This window comes from Pseudophryne corroboree, chromosome 2 (assembly GCF_028390025.1).
Source record: "Pseudophryne corroboree isolate aPseCor3 chromosome 2, aPseCor3.hap2, whole genome shotgun sequence".
Classification (NCBI taxonomy): domain Eukaryota; kingdom Metazoa; phylum Chordata; class Amphibia; order Anura; family Myobatrachidae; genus Pseudophryne; species Pseudophryne corroboree.
The window spans coordinates 272,465,886-272,486,583 of record NC_086445.1 but is presented as its reverse complement, the minus strand read 5'-3'; the positions used below and the strand labels follow the sequence as shown (position 1 = coordinate 272,486,583).

The following is a 20,698-nucleotide window of genomic DNA, read 5'->3' as shown; positions in this document are numbered from 1 at the left end:
GTATGAGAGGCAGAGGAGGAAACACATATACTGATTTGTACACCCAAGGTGTTACCAGTGCGTCCACAGCTATTGCCTGTGGATCTCTTGACCTGGCGCAATACTTGTCCAGTTTCTTGTTGAGGCGAGACGCCATCATGTCTACCATTGGTCTTTCCCAACAGTTTATTAGCATGTGGAAGAGTTCTGGATGAAGACCCCACTCTCCCGGGTGAATATCGTGTCTGCTGAGGAAGTCTGCTTCCCAGTTGTCCACGCCCGGGAAGAACACTGCTGACAGTGCTATTACGTGATTCTCCGCCCAGCGAAGAATCTTGGCAGCTTCTGCCATTGCACTCCTGCTTCTTGTGCCGCCCTGTCTGTTTACATGGGCGACCGCCGTGATGTTGTCCGACTGAATCAACACCGGTTTTCCTTGCAGGAGTGGTTCCGCCTGGCTTAGAGCATTTTAGATTGCTCTTAGTACCAGAATGTTTATGTGAAGAGACTTTTCCAGGTTCGTCCATACCCCCTGGAAGTTTCTTCCTTGTGTGACTGCTCCCCAGCCTCTCAGGCTGGCGTCCGTGGTCACCAGGATCAAATCCTGTATGCCGAATCTGCGGCCCTCCAATAGATGAGCCTTTTGCAACCACCACAGAAGATATACCCTTGTCCTTGGCGACAGGGTTATTCGCAGGTGCATCTGAGGATGCGACCCTGACCATTTGTCCAACAGATCCCTTTGGAAAATTCTCGCATGGAATCTGCCGAATGGAATTGCTTCGTAAAAAGCCACCATTTTTCCCAGGACTCTTGTGCATTGATGTACAGACACCTTTCCTGGTTTTAGGAGGCTCCTGCAGGTCGGATAACTCCTTGGCTTTTTCCTCGGGAAGAAAAACCTTTTTCTGAACCGTGTCCAGAATCATCCCTAGGAACAGCAGACGTATCGTCGGAAAACAGCTGCGATTCTTGGAATATTTAGAATCCAGTCGTGCCGTCGAAGAACTACTTTAGATAGTGCTCTTCCGACCTCCAACTGTTCTCTGGAACTTGCCCTTTTTAGGTCGTGCAAGTAAGGGATAATTTAGATGCCTTTTTTCTTTGAAGAAACATCTTTTCGGCCATTACCTTGGTAAAAAGGCCCGGGGTGCCGTGGATAATTCAAACGGCATCGTCTGAAACTGATATTGACAGTTCTGTACCACGAACCAGAGGTACCCTTGATGAGAAGGACAAAATTTGGACATGGAGGTAATCCTTGATGTCCAGGGACACCATATAGTCCCCTTTTTTCCGGTTCGCTATCACTGCTCTGAGTGACTTTATCTCGATTTGAACCTTTTATGTAAGTGTTCAAAACATTTTAGATTTAGACTATGTGTCACCAAGCCGTCTGGCTTCAGTACCACAATATAGTGTGGAAAAATAATACCCTTTTCCTTGTCGTAGGAGGGGTACTTTGATTATCACCTGCTGGATATACAGCTTGTGAATTGTTTCCAATGCTGCCTCCCTGTCGGAGGGAGCCGTTGGTAAAGCAGACTTCAGGAACCTGCGAGGAGAAGATGTCTCGACTCTCCAATCTTTACCCCTGGGATAATACTCGTACGATCTAGGGGTCAACTTGCGAGTGATCCCACTGCGCCCTGAGACTCTTGAGACTACCCCCCCACCTTGAGTCCGCTAGCACGGCCCCAGCGTCATGCTGAGGACTTGGCAGACGCGGTGGAGGGCTTCTTTTCCTGGGAAAGGGCTGCCTGCTGCAGTCTACTTCCCTTACCTCTATGTCTGGGCAGATATGACTGGCCTTTTGCCTGCATGCCCTCATGGGAAAGGAAAGATTGAGGCTGAAAAGACGGTGTCTTTTTTAGCTGAGATGTAACTTGGGGTAAAAAAGGTTGGATTTCCCAGCTGTTGCTGTGGTCCCCAGGTCCGATGGACCGACCCCCAAATAACTCCTTCCCTTTATACAGCAATACTTCCATGTGCCGTATGGGATCTGTATCACCTGACCACTGTCGTGTCCCTGACATCTTCTGGGAGATATGGACAACGCACTTATCTTGATGCCAGAGAGCAAATATCCCTCTGTGCATCTCACATACATATATATAGAATGCATCCTATTAAATGCTCTACATGAATAAAATATTTTCAGTCAGGGAATCCGACCAAGCCAACCCAGCACTGCATCTCCAGGCTGATGGCGATCGCTGGTCGCAGTATAACCACCGTATGTGTGTATATACTTTTAGGATATTTTTCCAGCTTCCTATCAGCTGGCTCCTTGAGGGCGGCCGTATCTGGAGACGGTAACGCCACTTGATAAGCGTGTGAGCGCCTTATCACCCTAAGGGGTGTTTCCCAACGTACCCTAATTTCTGGCGGGAAAGGGTATAACGCCAATATTTGCTATCGGGGTAACCCTACGCATCATCACACACTTCATTTTATTTTATCTGATTCAGGAAAAACTACAGGTAGTTTTTTCACTCCCACATAATACCCTTTCTTGTGGTACTTGTAGTATCAGAAACACGTAACACCTCCTTCATTGCCCTTAACGTGTGGCCCTAATGAGAAATACGTTTGTTTATTCACCGTCGACACTGTATTCAGTGTCCGTGTCTGTGTCTGTGTCGACCGACTGAGGTAAAAGGGCGTTTTTAAAACCCCTGACGGTGTTTCTGAGACGCCTGGACCGGTCCTAATAGATTGTCGGCCGTCTCATGTCGTCAACCGACCTTGCAGCGTGTTGACATTCTCACGTAATTCTCTAAATAAGCCATCCATTCCGGTGTCGACTCCCTAGAGAGTGACATCACCATTACAGGCAATTTCTCCGCCTCCTCACCAACATCGTCCTCATACATGTCGACACACACGTACCGACACACAGCACACACACCGGGAATGCTCTGACAGAGGACAGGACCCACCAGTCCTTTGGGGAGACAGAGGGAGAGTCTGCCAGCACACACCAAAAACGCTATAATTATATAGGGACAACCTTATATAAGTGTTTCTCCCTTATAGCATCTTTTATATATATACAATATCGCCAAAATCAGTGCCCCCCCTCTCTGTTTTAACCCTGTTTCTGTAGTGCAGTGCAGGGGAGAGCCTGGGAGCCTTCTCTCCAGCTTTTCTGTGAGAGAAAATGGCGCTGTGTGCTGAGGAGATAGGCCCCGCCCCTTTTTCGGCGGGCTCGTCTCCCGCTATTTTTGAAGTTAGGCAGGGGTTAAATATCTCCATATAGCCTCTGTGGGCTATATGTGAGGTATTTTTTGCCTCTAATAAGGTTTTTATTTGCCTCTCAGAGCGCCCCCCCCCAGCGCTCTGCACCCTCAGTGACTGTTGTGTGAAGTGTGCTGAGAGGAAAATGGCGCACAGCTGCAGTGCTGTGCGCTACCTTTATGAAGACTCAGGAGTCTTCAGCCGCCGATTTTGGACCTCTTCTCTCTTCAGCGTCTGCAAGGGGGCCGGCGGCGCGGCTCCGGTGACCATCCAGGCTGTACCTGTGATCGTCCCTCTGGAGCTAGTGTCCAGTAGCCAAGCAGCAAATCCACTCTGCACGCAGGTGAGTTCACTACTTCTCCCCTAAGTCCCTCGTTGCAGTGATCCTGTTGCCAGCAGGACTCACTGTAAAGTAAAAAACCTAAGCTAAACTTTCTCTAAGCAGCTCTTTAGGAGAGCCACCTAGATTGCACCCTTCTCGTTCGGGCACAAAATCTAACTGGAGTCTGGAGGAGGGTCATAGGGGGAGGAGCCAGTGCACACCACCTGATCTGGTAAAAGCTTTACTTTTTTGTGCCCTGTCTCCTGCGGAGCCGCTATTCCCCATGGTCCTTTCAGGAACCCCAGCATCCACTTAGGACGATAGAGAAATAAAAATAGTACTACCCAGGTCAGATTCCTGGGTCACTAATCCAGTGTTATTTTTCAGGAACCCTTTTCATTGAACTGCAAACCAGGTTGACTCTGCGATAACCCGGGTTATTGCAGCAGTGGAAAACGGATATTTGACTCTAAAGTATTTGATAGACTTGCATACAACAAACATTCCACTGAGACTGCACATATAGTTTCCAGTGTTTCAACTTACACTACGGACAATAATGCACCCTTGCAACTGTCAAAATGTCCACTGTGATCCATAAACTGGGAACACATTAGACAATGGGCTTAATTCAGATCTGAATTTAGCACATCTACGATCATTTATTCTGACATGCGGGGAGACGCCCAGCACAGGGCTAGTCTGCCCCACGTCAGGCCCTATTCCCCAGCACAGGTACAAAAGCATTGCACAGCAGCAATGCATTTGTACCTGGCGCGTAGTTCCCTACCTGTGCAGCTCCTGCGCGCTGACAGGGAGATACCCGCTGCGTCCTGGGTCGCAGTGGCTGCGTGTGACTTCATGCAGCAGCCGCGGCCTGCCCCACCCCAAAGGTCTGGACACGCCTCCGTTGACCGGACCACGCCCCAACAACGGCGTTTTAATGCCGCTGGCACGTCCCGCGACCGCCTCTGCCTGTCAAACAGGCAGAGGCGATCCCAACCCTGAGATGCTAATAGCATTTCACTGGGCTTCCGGGGTGCGCACACGCAGTGCGGCTGCTGTGCGTGCGCACTACACAAAGTAATTCAGACTGCGATCGCTGTCGCTGCAGTCTGAATTACCCCCAATGTGTACTCAGGTATCGGCAACGACGAGTCCGGCATCAGCAAGTGCATTCAGCAGTATGGCCCTTGCTCCCGATGTTGCCTATCGGACACGAATGCATCGTCAGCAACATAGTGCATACATACTAGAACTAAACGATTTGAACAACGTAATGTTCTGATCAGTTGGAATCATGCACATCATTTGTGATATCGTCTAGTGTGTACCCGGCGTTACACACTATGAGCAGCTCTGACTTGGTTCTAATTTACCAGCTATAGGAGCTGCCGTAATGAGAGCATTTGAAATTATAAAGCAAGCTTAGGACATATTTTGGCCTCAGAATACATTGGATTGAGTCAAATGAATCTACTGCACTGAAGAAAGATGTAATTGAAACATCAATCCTCACTTGCTAAACAATGTAAAAGTGCTATCGTACTGTATGATGACAGGAAAAAAAAAATTCCTAACATCTACGGTTCCTATCCCTTACCAAAAACATTTCCATTATTTTTATTTAGAGTCAATAACATTTCTTTACCTTGTCAGGCATGAAAAATAAGCCAGAACAGGCTGCATTTAATGAAAAAAGTAATTTAAGACATTTCAAGTAAGAATCATCTAAATCCTACCAATTCCATAATCAAAGTATTGGCATGTTAATTAGTAAAGTAAATGGGGATGCATTGTACATTCTAATTTACATCTGCAGTACTTGAGAATGACTACATGCCTGAATGCATAAGTAATACACTTCTTGTAATCTATACTAATTCCTGTAGACATACGTGCCCATGGATTTGCAGGTGTCCAGCAATGAGAGGACACAGAAAAAATGTGGTGTGCACCCTTTAATGAAAAACAAGATTTATGGTAAGAACTTACCTTTGTTAAATCTCTTTCTACGAGGTACACTGGGCTCCACAGGGAATGACATTGGGGGTGTAGAGTAGGATCTTGATCCGAGGCACCAACAGGCTCAAAGCGTTGACCTTCTTCCCAGAATGCATAGCGCCTCCTCCTCCTCTATAACCCCGCCTCCGTGCACAGGAGCTCAGTTTTTGTTAACCAGTCCAATGCAGTAGCAGGCAAAAGAGACAACAACTGTTAGTAGCCACATACACCACATTCTCACGACAGGAGAAAGTGTCAGCGGCTAATGCCATACCAACCCAAAGAAGCTAAGTGCGTCAGGGTTGGCGCCCTGTGGAGCCCAGTGTACCTCGCAGACAGATTTAACAACGGTAAGTTCTTATCATAAATCTCGTTTTCTGCTGCGGCGTACACTGTGCTCCACAGGGAATGACATTGGGGATGTCCTAAAGCAGTTCCTTACGGGAGGGGACGCACTGTAGCGGGCACAACAACCCGGCGTCCAAAGGAAGCATCATGGAAGGCAGAAGTATCGAAGGCATAGAACCTTATGAACGTGTTCACTGAGGACCACGTAGCCGCCTTGCACAATTGTTCAAGGGTCGCACCACGGCGGGCCGCCCAAGAAGGTCCAACAGACAGAGTAGAATGGGCCTTAATGGTAGCAGGAGCTGGAAGGCCAGCCTGTACATAAGCATATGCAATCACCATTCTAATCCATCTGGCCCGGGTCTGCTTGTGAGCAGGCCAACCACGTTTGTGAAAACCAAACAGCACGAAGAGAGTCTCAGACTTTCGAATGGAAGCAGTTCTCTTCACATAGATACGGAGAGCCCGTACCACATCCAAAGACCGTTCTCCGGAAGACAACTCCAGAGAATTAAAAGCAGGAACCACAATCTCCTGGTTAAGGTGGAAGGAAGACACCACCTTAGGTAGGTAACTAGGGCGTGTTCTAATAACTGCCTGATCACGGTGAAAAATCAGATAGGGAGACTTACAGGATAAGGCACCCAAGTCTGAAACACGTCTAGCAGAAGCAATGGCTAGCAGAAACAAGACCTTAAGGGAAAGCCACTTAAGATCTGCGGATGCAAGAGGTTCAAACGGAAATTCTTGCAAGGCCTCCAAGACCACCGACAAATCCCAAGGGGCCACAGGTGGGACATAAGGAGGCTGAATGTGCAACACACCCTGAGTGAAGGTATGTACATCAGGCAGCGATGCAATTTTTCTTTGATACCATACAAACAAGGCAGAAATATGAACCTTGAGGGAGGCTAGACGAAGGCCTAAGTCCAGGCCTTGCTGCAGAAAAGCCAAAAGTTTGGCAGTAATAAAACTTGTAAGCGTCATGATTGCTATTTGCGCACCAAGCAAAGTAAGAATTCCAGACCCTACGGTAAATCCGAGCAGAAGCCAGCTTACAGGCCTTCAAAATAGTTTGAATGCCCGCCTCCGAAAATAAGAATTTACTTACCGATAATTCTATTTCTCATAGTCCGTAATAGTCCGTAGTGGATGCTGGGGACTCCGTAAGGACCAGGGGGATAGCGGCTCCGCAGGAGACTGGGCACATCTAAAGAAAGCTTTAGGACTAACTGGTGTGCACTGGCTCCTCCCCCTATGACCCTCCTCCAAGCCTCAGTTAGGATACTGTGCCCGGACGAGCGTACACAATAAGGAAGGATTTTGAATCCCGGGTAAGACTCATACCAGCCACACCAATCACACCGTATAACTTGTGATCTGAACCCAGTTAACAGTATGATAACAGAGGAGCCTCTGAAAAGATGGCTCCCAACAATAATAACCCGATTTTTGTAACAATAACTATGTACAAGTATTGCAGACAATCCGCACTTGGGATGGGCGCCCAGCATCCACTACGGACTATGAGAAATAGAATTATCGGTAAGTAAATTCTTATTTTCTCTGACGTCCTAAGTGGATGCTGGGGACTCCGTAAGGACCATGGGGATTATACCAAAGCTCCCAAACGGGCGGGAGAGTGCGGATGACTCTGCAGCACCGAATGAGAGAACTCCAGGTCCTCCTCAGCCAGGGTATCAAATTTGTAGAATTTAGCAAACATGTTTGCCCCTGACCAAGTAGCTGCTCGGCAAAGTTGTAAAGCCGAGACCCCTCGGGCAGCCGCCCAAGATGAGCCCACTTTCCTTGTGGAACGGGCTTTTACAGATTTTAGCTGTGGCAGGCCTGCCACAGAATGTGCAAGCTGAATTGTACTACAAATCCAACGAGCAATAGTCTGCTTAGAAGCAGGAGCACCCAGCATGTTGGGTGCATACAGGATAAACAGCGAGTCAGATTTCCTGACTCCAGCCGTCCTGGAAACATATTTTCAGGGCCCTGACAACATCCAGCAACTTGGATTCCTCCAAGTCCCTAGTAGCCGCAGGCACCACAATAGGTTGGTTCAGGTGAAAACGCTGGAACCACCTTAGGGAGAGACTGAGGACGAGTACTCAATTCCCCCGGTCCGAATGGAAAGTCAGATAAGGGCTTTTACAGGATAAAGCCGCCAATTCTGACACGCGCCTGGCCCAGGCCACGGCCAACAGCATGACCACTTTCCATGTGAGATATTTTAACTCCACAGATTTAAGTGGTTCAAACCAATGTGACTTTTGGAACCCAAACTACATTGAGATCCCAAATTGCCACTGGAGGCACAAAAGGAGGCTGTATATGCAGTACCCCTTTTACAAACGTCTAAACTTCAGGGACTGAAGCTAGTTCTTTTTTGGAAGAAAATTGACAGGGCCGAAATCTGAACCTTAATGGACCCCAATTTCAGGCCCATAGACTCTCCTGTTTGCAGGAAATGTAGGAATCGACCCAGTTGAATTTCCTCCGTCGGGCCTTACTGGCCTCGCACTACGCAACATATTTTCGCCAATTGCGGTGATAATGTTTTTTGCGGTTACATCCTTCCTGGCTTTTGATCAGGATAGGGATGACTTCATCCGGAATGCCTTTTTTCCTTCAGGATCCGGTGTTCAACCGCCATGCCGTCAAACGCAGCCGCGGTAAGTCTTGGAACAGACAGGGTCCTTGCTGGAGCAGGTCCCTTCTTAGAGGTAGAGGCCACGGATCCTCCGTGAGCCTCTCTTGAAGTTCCGGTTACCAAGTCCTACTTGGCCAATCCGGAGCCACGAATATAGTGCTTTCTCCTCTCCATCTTATCAATCTCAGTACCTTGGGTATGAGAGGCAGAGGAGGGAACACATACACTGACTGGTACACCCACTGTGTTACCAGAGCGTCTACAACTATTGCCTGAGGGTCTCTTGACCTGGCGCAATACCTGTCGAGTTTTTTAATCATGTGGACGACTTCTGGGTGAAGTCCCCACTCTCCCGGGTGGAGGTCGTGCTGAGGAAGTCTGCTTCCCAGTTGTCCACTCCCGGAATGAATACTGTTGACAGTGCTATCACATGATTTTCCGCCCAGCGAAGAATCCTTGCAGCTTCTGCCATTGCCCTCCTGCTTCTTGTGCCACCCTGTCTGTTTACGTGGGTGACTGCCATGATGTTGTCCGACTGGATCAACACCGGCTGACCTTGAAGCAGAGGTCTCGCTAAGCTTAGAGCATTGTAAATGGCCCTTAGCTTCAGGATATTTATGTGAAGTGATGTATCCAGGCTTGACCCTAAGCCCTGGATATTCCTTCCCTGTGTGACTGCTCCCCAGCCTCGCAGGCTGGCATCCGTGGTCACCAGGAACCAGTCCTGAATGCCGAATCTGCGGCCCTCTAGAAGATGAGCACTCTGCAACCACTACAGGATGGATACCCTTGTCCTTGGCGACAGGGTTATCCGCTGATGCATCTGAAAATGCGACCCGGACCATTTGTCCAGTAGGTTCCACTGGAAAGTTCTTGCGTGGAATCTAACGAATGGGATTGCTTCGTAGGAAGCCACCATTTTTACCCAGAACCCTTGTGCATTGATGCACTGAGACTTGGTTCGGTTTTAGGAGGTTCCTGATTAGCTCGGATAACTCCCTGGCTTTCTCTTCCGGGAGAAACACATTTTTTCTGGACTGTGTCCAGGATCATCCCTAGGAAACAGAAGACAAGTCGTCGGAACCAGCTGCGATTTTGGAATATTGAGAATCCAATCGAGCTGCCGCAACACTACCTGAGATAGTGCTACACCGACCTCCAACTGTTCCCTGGATCTTACCCGTATCAGGGAATCGTCCAAGTAAGGGATAACTAAAATTCCCTTCCTTCGAAGGGATATCATTTCGTCCATTACCTTGGTAAAGACCCGGGGTGCCGTGGACCATCCCTACGGCAGCGTCTGAACTGATAGTGACAGTTCTGTACCATAACCTGAGGTACCCTTGGTGAGAAGGGTAAATTTTGACATGAAGGTAAGCATCCTTGATGTCCCGAGACATCATGTAGTCCCCTTCTTCCAGGTTCGCAATCACTGCTCTGAGTGACTCAATCTTGAATTTGAACCTCTGTATGTAAGTGTTCAAAGATTTTAGATTTTAGATTTAGAAACGGTCTCACCGAGCCGTCTGGCTTCGGTACCACAATAGTGTGGAATAATACCCCGTTCCCTGTTGCAGGAGGGGTACCTCGATTATCACCTGCTGGGAATACAGCTTGTGAATGGCTTCCAAAACTGCCTCCCTGTCAGAGGGAGACGTCGGTAAAGCCGACTTTTGGAAACGGCGAGGGGGAGACGTCTCGAATTCCAATATGTACCCCTGAGATATTACCTGAAGGATCCAGGGGTCTACTTGCGAGTGAGCCCACTGCGCACTGAAATTCATTGAGAACGGGCCCCCACCGTGCCTGAGCTTGTAAAGCCCTAGCGTCATACTGAGGGCTTGGCAGAGGCGGGAAAGGGTTTCTGTTCCTGGGAACTGGCTGATCTCTACAGCCTTTTTCCTCTCCCTCTGTCACGAGCAGAAAAGAGGAACTTTTTGTCCGCTTGCCAAAAAAGGACTGCGCCTGATAATACGGCGTCTTATTTTGAGAGGCGACCTGGGGTACAAACGTGGATTTCCCAGCTGTTGCCGTGGCCACCAGGTCTAAAAGACCGACCCCAAATGTCCCCTTTCAAAGGCAATACTTCCAAATGCCGTTTGGAATCCGCATCACCTGACCATTTTACTGGTAGACTTGGACAACGCACTTATACTTGATGCCAGTCGGCAATTATTCCGCTGTGCATCATGCATATATAGAAATGCATCTTTTAAATGCTCTATAGGCAATAATATACTATCCTTATCTAGGATATCAATATTTCCGGTCAGGGAATCCGACCATGCCAACCCAGCACTGCACCTCCAGGCTGAGGCGATAGCTGGTCGCAGTATAACACCAGTATGTGTGTAAATACCTTTTTGGATACCCTCCTGCTTTCTATCAGCAGGATCCTTAAGGGCGGCCATCTCATGAGAGGGTAGAGCCCTTGTTCTTACAAGCGTGTGAGCGCCTTATCCCCCCTAGGGGGTGTTTCCCAACGCACCCTAACCTCTGGCGGGAAAGGGTATGCAGCCAATACTTTTTAAGAAATTTGTTATCGGGGGGAAACCCACGCATCATCACACACACCTCATTTTATTTCTCAGATTCAGGAAAACTACAGGTAGTTTTTCCCTCACCGAACATAATACCCCTTTTTGGTGGTACTCGTATTATCGGAAATGTATAAAAACATTTTCCATTGTCTCAATCATGTAACGTGTGGCCCTACTGGAAATCACGGTTGTCTCTTCACCGTCGACACAGGAGTCAGTATCCGTGTCGGCGTCTGTATCTGCCATCTGAGGTAACGGCCGCTTTAGAGCCCCTGACGGCCTATGAGACGTCTGGACAGGCACAAGCTGAGTAGCCGGCTGTCTTATGTCAACCACTGTTTTTTTATATAGAGCTGACACTGTCACGTAATTTTCAACAGTACATCCACTCAGGTGTCGACCCCCTAGGGGGTGACATCACTGTTACAGACACTCTGCTCCGTCTCCACATCATTTTTCTCCTCATACATGTCGACACAAACGTACCGACACACAGCACACACACAGGGAATGCTCTGATAGAGGACAGGACCCCACTAGCCCTTTGGGGAGACAGAGGGAGAGTATGCCAGCACACACCAGAGCGCTATATATATACAGGGATAACCTTATATAAGTGTTTTTCCCCTTATAGCTGCTGTATGTTTTAATACTGCGCCTAATTAGTGCCCCCCTCTCTTTTTTCTGTAGTGTAGTGACTGCAGGGAAGAGCAGGGAGCTTCCCTCCAACTGAGCTGTGAGGGAAAATGGCGCCAGTGTGCTGAGGAGATAGGCTCCGCCCCCTTTACGGCGGCCTTATCTCCCGGTTTTTTGTATATTCTGGCAGGGGTTAAATGCATCCATATAGCCCAGGAGCTATATGTGATGTATTTTTTGCAATGCAAGGTATTTCTGTCATGTTTTATTGCGTCTCAGGGCGCCCCCCCCAGCGCCCTGCACCCTCAGTGACCGGAGTATGAAGTGTGCTGAGAGCAATGGCGCACAGCTGCAGTGCTGTGCGCTACCTTATTGAAGACAGGAACGTCTTCTGCCGCCGATTTTTCCGGACCTCTTCGCTCTTCTGGCTCTGTAAGGGGGCCGGCGGCGCGGCTCCGGGACCCATCCAGGCTGGACCTGTGATCGTCCCTCTGGAGCTAATGTCCAGTAGCCTAAGAAGCCCAATCCACTCTGCACGCAGGTGAGTTCGCTTCTTCTCCCCTTAGTCCCTCGATGCAGTGAGCCTGTTGTCAGCAGGTCTCACTGAAAATAACAAACCTAAACTAAAACTTTCACTAAGAAGCTCAGGAGAGCCCCTAGTGTGCACCCTTCTCGTCGGGCACAGAAATCTAACTGAGGCTTGGAGGAGGGTCATAGGGGGAGGAGCCAGTGCACACCAGTTAGTCCTAAAGCTTTCTTTAGATGTGCCCAGTCTCCTGCGGAGCCGCTATCCCCCTGGTCCTTACGGAGTCCCTAGCATCCACTTAGGACGTTAGAGAAAAACTTTGGCCCTCAGTACGGAAGCTTCAAGAGCCACGCCGTCAAAGCCAGTCGGGCCAAATCCTGGTAGACACAAGTGCCCTGAATGAGGAGGTATGGTCGTTGTGGAAGTAGAAGGGGATGCTCTAGCGAGAGGCCCTGGAGGTCTGAGAACCAATGCTGTCTGGGCCACGCAGGAGCAAGCAGAAGTAGCATGCCTCGTTCTAGTTTGAACTTCCTTATCACTCTGGGCAGTAGAGACACTGGAAGGAACACATATGGCAACCGAAAGTTGCACAGGATTGCCAGTGCGTCCACGAACGCTGCTTGAGAATCCCTTGTTCCGAAGACTGGAACCTTGTGATTGTGTCGAGACGCCATCAGGTCCACATCTGAAGTGACCCACTTGTCCACGAGGAGTTGAAATACTTCCGGATGGAGAATCAACTCCTGGGCGTGCACGTCCTCACGACTGAGAAAGTCCGCTTCCCAGTTGAGGACCCCCGGAATAAACACCGCCGCTATGGCAGGCAGATGGCGTTCCGACCATTGAAGAATCCTTGAAACTTCCCTCATCGCCATGCGGCTTCGAGTGCCGCCTTGATGATTTATGTACGCCACTGTGGTGGCGTTGTCTGACTGTACCTTAACAGGTCTGTTCTGAAGTAGATGCTGGGCCAGGTTCAGCGCGTTCAACACCGCCCACAGTTCCAGAATGTTTATTGGGAGGCGAGATTCCTCCTTGGTCCAGCGACCCTGAAGAGTGTTGCTCCAACACTGCGCCCCAGCCTCTCAGACTGGCATCCGTCGTCAGAAGGACCAAGGTGGAAATCCAGAAGGGACGACCCCCGCTCAAACGTCGATCCTGAAGCCACCAGTTTAGTGACAGACGGACCTCCGGAGACAAGGAGATCATGTGAGACCTGATCTGGTGAGGCAGGCCGTCTCATTTGGCAAGAATCAGTTTCTGTAGAGGTCGGGAGTGGAATTGAGCGTACTCCACCATGTCGAAAGCCGACACCATGAGACCTAGTACTTGCATCGCCAAATGTATCGACACTTGCGGACGAGATAGGAAGTATTGAATCTTGCCCTGAAGCTTGAGGACCTTCTCCTGAGACAAGAACAACTGCTGGTTGCGGGTGTCCAACAACGCTCCCAGGTGCACCATGCTCTGTGCAGGGACTAGGGAAGATTTCTTCCAGTTGATGAGCCACCCGTGGGCTTGCAGAAACTGGATAGTCAGATCCAGATGGCGTAGGAGAACTACTGGGGAATTTGCCAGGATCAACAAGTCGTCCAGATACGGAAGGATCCTGACCACTTGACGGCGGAATACAGCCGTCATAACCGCCATGACCTTGGTGAAAACACGCGGAGCCGTGGTCAAGCCAAAAGGTAACGCCCAAAATTGGTAATGTAGGTTGCCCACTGCAAACCTCAGGTACTGCTAATGCGACATTGCAATGGGAATATGCAGGTAAGCATCCTGTATGTCCAGGGAGACCATACAATCCCCAGGTTCCAAGGCCAGAACAATAGAGCGAAGGGTTTCCATACCAAACTTGGAAACCTTGACAAATTTGTTCAAGGACTTGAGGTTGAGAATGGGCCGAGAGGACCCATTCGGTTTCGGGACTAGGAACAGCGGTGAATAGTACCCCTGGCCTCTCTGAACTAGAGGCACTTGTACTACCAACTCCTGTGTCCAGGAGGGACTGTACTACCGAATGAAGAGTTTTTGCCTTCACCTGATCCAAAGGGACGTCAGTCAGGCAAAATCGATGAGGGGGACGTTTCTTGAAGGATATGGCGTAACCTCGAGTGACGACTTCCCATCGGAAGTGGTCTTCAGCCATACCTGGGTAAACCCTAGAAGTCGGCCCCCCACCCTGGGATCCCCCAGGGGGAGGCCCGCCCCGTCATGCGGCAGGCTTGTCAGTTTTGGAAGCAGGCTGACGGGCAGCCCAGGTCCGTTTGGGTTTGGGCTTAGCAGGTTTGGAAGTGTGACCGTGTTTCGGGTACGCCTGATGACCTTTTGCTTTTCCTGGAGGACGAAAGGAACGAGAGGAAGTACTCTTAGCCTTCGGCGCCAAAGGAGCAGAACTAGGCAAACATGCCGTTTTAGCAGAAGCTAAGTCAGCCACTATTTTGTTGAGGTCTTCTCCAAAAAAAATGTCTACCTTAAAAGGGAGCACCTCCAGGGTTTTCTTAGAGTCCAGATCTACGGACCAGGACCACAACCAAAGAATTCAGCGAGCCAGGAAAGATGTAGTAGGAGCCTTGGCCGCCAGAAAACCGGCATCAGAAGCCGCCTCCTTCACATAATGAGAAGCTGTGACAATAAACGACATGCGTGATCAGAAGCATTGGAAGGCAACTCAGCTTCCAACTACTGGGCCTACGCCTCAATGGCCTCTGCAGCCCAAGTTGCTGCAATAGTAGGCCTATGCGCAGCAACAGTGAGGGTGTAAATAGTCTTTAAACAACCCTCCACACGCTTATCCGTCGGTTCCTTCAGAGATGTGACTGTAGTCACAGGCAGAGCTGAGGATACTACCAGCCGCGTTACCTGCAAATTCACTGGCGGGGGAGTCTCCCAATGTTTACTTAGCTCCGCAGCAAGAAGATAGCGAGCCAGCATCTTCTTGTGAGGTGTGAATTTCTTACCTGGTGTTTCCCAGAATTCCTGACGTATGTCTACTAAGTGGTCAGAGTGTGGCAAAACTTGCTTAACCACTTTGTTACGTTTGAACCTGTCCGGTTTCTTAGGAACGGCATCAGGCTCTGCGTCATGAGTGATCTGAAGAATCATCCTGATCGCCACCAACAAGTCAGGATCATCTACCTGCGAACCAGCCTCCCCATCAGACCTATCAGGAGCAGTATCTGAGGGGTCAGTATAAACACCATCCTCAACAGATGAGGTGTCTGGGACCCCTTGGTCTTAGGCGGGCGAGAGTCAGATTTCTTTTTAGTCAGTGACTGGTTTATTTGCTGTAACTGATTGGAGATTTGATCTGCCCAGGGCGGATTAACTGCAGGGACCATAATCTGTTGTACCGACACAGGAGGTCCCATAGGGAGCGTAAGTTTAGTTACAAGCGTAGCTAATAACAAGGAAAATGTAGCCCAAGGTGGGTAATTTTGAACCCCCGTTGCCACTATTCCACTGGGGGGGGACCCCCAGAACCTGAACTCTCTGCTGCCAAGTTTTCCTCAAACATGCCTGCAGCGTCACCTCCACACACTGTGGGATCAGCTACAGCTCTGTTGCCCCCTGTAGCTGACATAGCTAAAAGCACAATCTCAGGCAACACAGTACAATATCAGCAGCAATGGGGGTAATTCCAAGTTGATCGCAGCAGGAATTTTTTTTAGCAGTTGGGCAAAACCATGTGCACTGCAGGGGAGGCAGATATAACATGTGCAGTGAGAGTTAGATTTGGGTGGGTTATTTTATTTCTGTGCAGGGTAAATACTGGCTGCTTTATTTTTACACTGCAAATTAGATTGCAGATTGAACACACCACACCCAAATCTAACTCTCTCTGCACATGTTAAATCTGCCTCCCCTGCAGTGCACATGGTTTTGCCCAACTGCTAAAAAAATTCCTGCTGCGATCAACTTGGAATTACCCCCAATATACCTGACAAGCACCCCCTGTGCAGCTTATATACTCTACAAACAGGGGATTCAAGAGGTATATGGTGACTAAAAATCACAAAGAAAAATACACAATGAGTATATCTTGTGAGACACCTATATCAGCTAATAAACCTGACGCACTGATCCCCCTCAGGTCATAGAATATAGGGATAGCAATCTGAGTGAGAGACACGAAATGGAGGTCACACAGCAGCTACATGCACACACATATAGTCACAATGTACAATGCAGAAATTATGACATGCAGTATAGCTATATAATTAGTAGATCTATCAATGCACAGTAAATACTGGATGTATATCACAGGGTACTTGTACTACATTACCCTGCCCAAATGCACTGTTTCTTAACTAACACTGTCAACAGACATGTAGAATACTTAAGTGTCTTGTAAAATGCATAGCGCGGACATGCAGGCGGCTTTACAAAGGAGGATTTGCCCAAACAGTCCCAGGAACAGAGCTGCTCTGTGTAATGGTGCCCAAACACTGACTGGGAGTGAGAGATATGCAGCTCTAGGGCGGGAACATTACTGTAAATGGCACCCTGGGGCTGGGGGAGGGGCTACAGGTCAAAGCCTTATCACCCTGCTGGACCTCACCACTGGTACTATGGGCTGTGATAAAAACGTTTTTTATGAGGTAAAAACAGACCTGTGCCCTTGCCCTGGTGGTTTAGTGGAGTCCCTGCTCGACCACAGTGTCCACGCCAGCAAGCGCGGCCCGCCTCCCAGCGGCCGCGCAAGACCCCGATTTCTGCGGGATCCGCCTAGGGGACCCACTTACCTCCTCCCTGAGTGCGGCCACGCGATCCAGGAGAACTTCGGCGAGTGTGTGTCTAACGGGGAGCAAACCGGAGCCTCCGCTGTAAGTACCCGGCAACCAGGTACTTACAGCGCCGCTGGGGGAGGTGATGGAGCTGCAGCAGAAGATGTCTGACTGACATCTATCACTGCTGCAGCCCTTGAAGTCTTCTATCTTCGCTCAAAAAGCTCTTTTCAGGGCTGCTGTAGCAGCCCACCTGTTGTATGCCTGCTTACTGCATGGCACCAACTACAAAAATGAGCTCTTGTGCACGGAGGCAGGGTTATAGAGGAGGCGGCACTATGCATCTTGGGAACAGTCAAAGCTTTGAGCCTGTTGGTGCCTCGGATCAAGATCCTACTCTACACCCCAATGTTATTCCCTGTGGAGCCCAGTGTACCCCGCAGCAGAAATAACAAAGCACAGTAAAGACTGGATGTATATCACAGGGTTCTTGTACTATATAACCTTGACTAAATGCACTTTTCTTAACTAACACTGTCAGTAGACATGTAGAATACTTAAGTGTCCTGTAAAATGCACAGCTCTGACATGCAGGCGGCTTTACAGAGGAGGATTTGCCCAAACAGTCCCAGGATCAGCTCAGCTTGTCCTAATGGTGCCCAAACGCTGACAGGGAGTGAGGGAGAGAGAGATATGCAGCTCCAGGGCGGGAACATTTACTCTAAATGGTGCACTGGGGGTGGGGGAGGGGCTACAGGTCAAAGCCTTATCACCCTGCTGGACTTCACCACCAGGTACTGTGGGCTTATATAAACGATTTATGAGAGAAAAACGATCTGTGCCCTTGCCCTGGTGGTCTAGTGGGGTCCCTGTACTGCCACAGTGTCCACACCGGTCGCACGGGATCGCGATTTACAGCGGGTCCCGCTTACCTCCTCCCTGAGTGCGGCCACGCGATCCAGGAGAACAGCGGTCGTGTGTGTGCCTAACTGGAAGAAAACCGGAGCCTCCGCTGTAAGTACCCAGCAACCAGGGCCCGGGAGTATACAGCGCCGCTGGGGTAGGTGATGGAGCTGCAGCAGGAGATGTCTGACTGACATCTAACACTCACTCTGCTGCAGACCTTGAAGTTTTCATTTATTTTTTAAAAGCTTCTTCTCAGGGCTGCTGCAGCAGCCCCCCTGTTGTATGCCTGCTTACTGCATGGCACCAACTACAAAACTGAGCTCCTGTGCACGGAGGCGGGGTTATAGAGGAGGCGGCGCTGTGCAATCTGGGAAGAAGGTCAAAGCTTTGAGCCTGTTGGTGCTTCGGATCAAGATCCTACTCTACTCCCCCAAGGTCATTCCCTGTGGAGCCCAGTTTACCCCGCAGCAGAAAGGTTGCTTTATTCTACTAATTAAGTCATTACCATCCCAAAACGTATGTGGTATACATCTGGATCGTGAGATGGCAAATCAGTACATAACACTTATCATTTCTACAGTACATGTATAATAAAATAAGTGTACTGGCTCTTGCTGGTTCAACAGATGTCCTGACTGCCTGGTATAATTATCACTGATGTAAGCAGGATTCGCTGATAATGCAGAAGTAACCATGTAATACAATAAAGGCCCTCATTCATGTTATTTGTGATGACAGAGAAGGCTGTACTGCACTGAAACCAAGTACTGTTGTGCGATTCTATCGTAATCTTGTCAGTATCAATGGTGTGTTTTACTGTAAATTAGTCTTCCTTAATGCCACTTGGTAGGTAGTCTCATCTCTTATTAAATATTAGGGATGCAACCTCAAACTCTAAATATAATCATTCAATATACAAATAGGCAGATGCTTTTCTTTTGTATATTGTAGTGTTCCTTCTAGAAATGAAATAGGGCAGGGTGCCGGACTCAGGGGGCGCGACCATGTAAATTATGGGGCGTGGTCACGGAAACGACATTTTAGTGGGCGGTGCGGCCCACAGACGTTTGTATAGGGGGCGTCTGTGGCCGGCGACGTCACTGTTGGGGGCGTGCCCAGCACCTCAGTCGGTGCTGGGCTTCCCCCAGCTCTCTCCCATAGCGTGAATGGTTGCCGTGCGCATGCGGACGGCATCTTTACACGCTGGGAGGGCAGGAAGCAGGCGGCTGTTCTAGCAGGGCGCTGCAAAAGGGGCAGGGCAGATTCTGCCTTTAAAAGAATCGGGCAGGGCGCGTCACCCTGCTAAAACAGCCTAGCGTGAACACTAATATTGTATGTTTACTGTAATGTCACATGACAAGCTTTGCAATGTCTTCATACTGTTTAACATAGTCTAGTCCATAGTGGTCTTATTTGAAAACAAGATATTTAACAAATGTTATTACATATAAATTACGGGTGGTCTTCAGTATGCCGAATGTCGGGATCCCGGCACACAATATACCGGCCCCGGAATCCCGACACCCGGCATACCGACAGCTATTCTCCCTCATGGGGGTCCACGACCCCCCTGGAGGGAGAATAAAATTGTGTGGCGCGCCATGCCTGCAGCGTGGAGAGCCCGCAAGGGGCTCCTTAGCGCTCGCCACGCTGTCGGTATGCCGGCGGTCGGGCTCCCGGCGCCGGTATGCTGGTCGCCGGGAGCCGGCATACCGTACTACACCCATAAATTACATTAAGTCCATTGACATAACAGGACATCCCCCACACCCAAAAAAAGAAAAAAAAATGTGTACAAAGTCAAATCAAAATGTAGTAATTTCTAGGGCAAATGAGGAACATTATCGGAAATGAAAATAATATCCTGGTATTTTTACCTCTCTCCCGACGATCTCGATCCCCGTGTCTATGATCAAATGAAGAATCTCTACCCTGTTCCCGGTTATCATATCGTTCTCGGTCTGTAAAACTGCTCCTTGAATCCCAGTTGTCGTGGTAGCTGCTGCTGCTATGGCTATCCACCTGAGAACCTCTCGTCCCCCGACCAACTAATAAAAACAAGATGAGAAAAGTTACAAACCATAATTAGGCATTACACAGCATCACACGTTCAAGCTACAAATACGCAACTGTATCATATGTATATATATTTAGTGAAAAGGGAAGTAATTATAACATTACTTGGAGGATAGTTGAGGGTGTGTAAATAATTTTTACTTTCTTTAAATTCAATGTATTGAATAACAAAAAACATTTCCACTGTTGTCTGGATGGATGCAGTTACCCTAAACTAGTGAATAATGCATGAAAATACCTTTTTCGGGAGGCTCTGGAGCACGCCCTCTAGCCCGGCCATTACGATCATTCCGGACGTCACTTCTGGATTCATTGCGATTGTCATTTCTAGAGTCATTTCTTGTTTCAGTTCGTGAAGTCTCATCTTTTCCATGACTTCGGCTGTAGCTACGGTCATCGTACTGATCATCTTTTCTGTGGGATTCACGGTTGTCCCTTTCTCTGTGATCGAGATTGTCACGAGTAGAGCGTGAATCTTTTTGCTCCCGGTTTTCTTTACTGTCTCTATAGTCCCGGGTATCCCTAGTCTCACGACTTTCCCTGGCATCCCTAGGTTCTCTCCTGTCACGGTTATCTCTTATGTCTCGGCGATCACGACCTTCGCGAGATTCTCTGTCATCTCTGTGGTCTCTGGAGCCACTTGGTTCTCTATCATGATCTCTATCATCTCGTTCTCTTTCTTTGTCCTTTCGTCCCTTGCTGTCTGAAAAGAGAAAACCTTGTGTTTTATGC

At 49.0% G+C, this 20,698-nt stretch overlaps 1 protein-coding gene across 2 annotated transcripts in view; it reads right to left on the bottom strand.

Moving 5' to 3' along the window:
- Nucleotides 1-20,698, bottom strand: part of ZC3H13 (zinc finger CCCH-type containing 13) — a 301,667-nt gene that overhangs the window by 122,970 nt on the left and 157,999 nt on the right. For both annotated transcript variants that reach the window (XM_063952816.1, XM_063952817.1), the window contains exons 11-12: nucleotides 20,205-20,669; nucleotides 19,768-19,938 (exon numbers count right to left, since the gene is read on the bottom strand). In XM_063952816.1, coding sequence (XP_063808886.1) covers nucleotides 19,768-19,938; nucleotides 20,205-20,669 — 636 coding nt within the window. The remainder of the gene's footprint in view (nucleotides 1-19,767; nucleotides 19,939-20,204; nucleotides 20,670-20,698) is intronic.